General features: G+C 47.8%; 1 protein-coding gene across 1 annotated transcript in view; it reads right to left on the bottom strand.

Moving 5' to 3' along the window:
• QTRT2 (queuine tRNA-ribosyltransferase accessory subunit 2) overlaps positions 1 to 2,666 on the bottom strand; it is a gene marked incomplete in the record, with an annotated part of 10,206 nt that continues 7,540 nt past the window's right edge. Inside the window, 3 exon segments of the mRNA XM_072398420.1 lie at positions 1 to 388; positions 1,499 to 1,619; positions 2,362 to 2,552. Of these exon segments, the coding sequence (XP_072254521.1) occupies positions 157 to 388; positions 1,499 to 1,619; positions 2,362 to 2,552 (544 nt within the window).

Below are 2,666 nucleotides of genomic sequence, written 5' to 3' on the forward strand. Positions count from 1 at the left end.
TTGGGCTTTTATTTTACAGACAGGTTCACTTTATTTTTGGGGGACACATTTGTGCAGTTCATCATAACAATCAGAATTCAGTGCTTCAGTTTGGACCTGAACAATAAAAGCTGATTTTTGATTGGCCCGTTATTAAGGTGGAGATCGGCTATGGACTCAGGATGTCTGTCTCTGGATGACCTCCTTCAGCACCTGGAGTTTGTCCTCTCTCAGGGCCCCTCGTACAGAATGGAAGAAGCTGAAATAATGGTGGAAGTTGTGTATAATCAGCAGGATGCCGGCCAGTAACTCTTTGACAGTCAGGAGGTGGTGGATGTAGGCGCGGCTGTGGTTTCGGCAGCAGTAACACGTACAGCCTGGGAGCAGAGGCCTGAAATCTTCCCGGAACCTGGAGAGATACAATGTAATGAACAGGGAGGTCAACGGCAGGTCAAATGCACCTCTCACTGAATTCTTATCAGGGATACGTGATCACTATTCTGTACAGAAATACAAAAATCAGCCTGGTGATGTCCCCGGTCCAGGAGACTCTCACACTAAGTGAGCTGAAGGCACTGGGCAATAACACAGAGGAACCCCAGCATCTAACTAAAGCCCCATCCCCCAACACGTGACCGGAGTGCTACATGTGAGCTTTCTGATTTGATTTATGTGGGGGCCCTTTGGTGACATCAGCGCCCTCTCTACCTCTCACTAAGAGCATGGGACAGCTCAGGGCAGAAGGTGAGGAGAGCCAACAAAGCTGCTTTTTATCTTTACGGGTGCACTGGGGGTTTAAATTTTTTGGGAAAGAGGGGGGGGGGGATGTGAATGAGCATTTTTCTGAAACACAGCCAGGGATTTTGCTCAGGAGGATTCACCCCTGCAGTCCTGATGTGACATAAATAACCAGCAAATGACTTTGCTCAGACTACCCGATCCTCATGGGAGGGGCTTCAGCCTAAATCAACCAATTGCATTCCTTTTTACCTTATTGGATAGCTGTAGGGGCTCAATGGCTTGGATGGTTCTCTGAGAGGTCAGCACTACAGACTTATCTGGTTCAGCCCAGGCACATGTTCCTGCCATGACGAGACACCAAGCAACAGATGGCATTGGTTGAAATAAACGATCTGCATTGGAGAACCTATGAGAAGCAGCTTTTCTATTTTCTTTGGTATAAACTCAAACAGGCTGCCCAAGGGTGTAGCCAAGTAACAGTTTTTGGGGAAAGGGGTGTGGCTTTGGCTAGTTTGCAAGTTGTTTGATATGATTGATGATGACTGGGGATATTCTGGCCCTCCCCTGCGGAACCAAAAAATATCCGAACACGAGATCGGTCTCGGTTTGCGTTGCCCTCCCATGACAGTCCAGCAGGGCCTATAGGGGCTCTATCTTAGGGCGATTCTGTGAATAGCAATTAAACTTTTTGATTAGATTGCAGCTTAGGTCTGCTCTGTGTGATGGCAAAAAACTGAATCCGATTGGTTGGCCAGACCCCCCATCCTGTAATACAGACCTCTTCTCCTTCAGACAGATCTCATAGGAGGTCATCTGGGATTGGTCGATCTCTTTGTCTTCCTTTTCCGTCTGATCCTCTCCATTCTTCTCTTTATCGCAGAGCTCGGCCTCGTCTAGAACTGGAAATATAAATCACATGATCACATGGCAGATCGGAAACTGGCTCACTGATAACGCTGGGGAGCCGCAAGGCATGCTGGGAAATAAGAAATGGAAAGCTTTAAAGAGGAGCTCCGGATCAACTTAAAAAGGGAGCCAATAAAATGCCAACAAATACATTGATCTGCCGTCCTTGAGGGGCCCCCTGCTGACACCCTAACAAACCGTTTAGGAAGTCTGGGGAGGAAAGCACAGAGGACTTCCTGTCCTGTACACTGTTGTTGTAAAGTTTTCTATAGAAAAAGTTTTTTTGAGGTCCCTGCACTTCCTGTTCCCAATTATCAGCAGCGTTGTCACCATATGAGCCCCCACCCCAGCTGACCACTGGGCTGCATCTACATGACACTGATACTGACTGTCCGAGCTTTTCACCCAACAACAGTTCTGGGAACACCAAGGTCTATGCATGGGTGAATCTGCTATTTCAAACTCCGCCCACTTAATATTACCTTCAGAGCAGGCCTGCCTAGTAAGAAGCCTTTTGATTGGCTGCATCACCTGAAATACAATATTAGGTACATTTTGACCTTTTAGAGCTGCAGAGCTTCTAGTATAACGTTAGCATTTCACTGGTTCCTCATTCTCATTCTCCAGAGTTTCTCTTTAATGGCTGAAAGGAACTCTGAGGCTAATAGACAGAAGATGTTACTATTTCTCCATCACGGAGGCACCACAAGGGGGCAGCACTTGGCACAAAGATACCATTAAGCCCTGGGGTACGGTCAGGGTTCGGATGTCCACCTGCAGTCTCCGGGTCCGGCTGGTATTGGTGATTGAAGGTCAGCGCGCAGCCTCTCTCCGCCACCTCGTACGGGAAACTGCTGTCAAACAGATCCACTCCGCGCTCAATGCATGCTATAACCTCGTCCGGCCGCCCAATGCCGTGCATGAACCTGCAGGATGGGAAAATAAAGAGGGGGAGGGTCAGAGAAATTAAATAAAAATTCAATCCACTCATCAAGGCAAAACTTCCCACAACAGCCAGCGCCATGTATTTGGCTTTGTAT

The sequence above is a fragment of the Pyxicephalus adspersus genome, chromosome 1 (assembly GCF_032062135.1).
Source record: "Pyxicephalus adspersus chromosome 1, UCB_Pads_2.0, whole genome shotgun sequence".
Taxonomy (NCBI): Eukaryota; Metazoa; Chordata; class Amphibia; order Anura; family Pyxicephalidae; genus Pyxicephalus; species Pyxicephalus adspersus.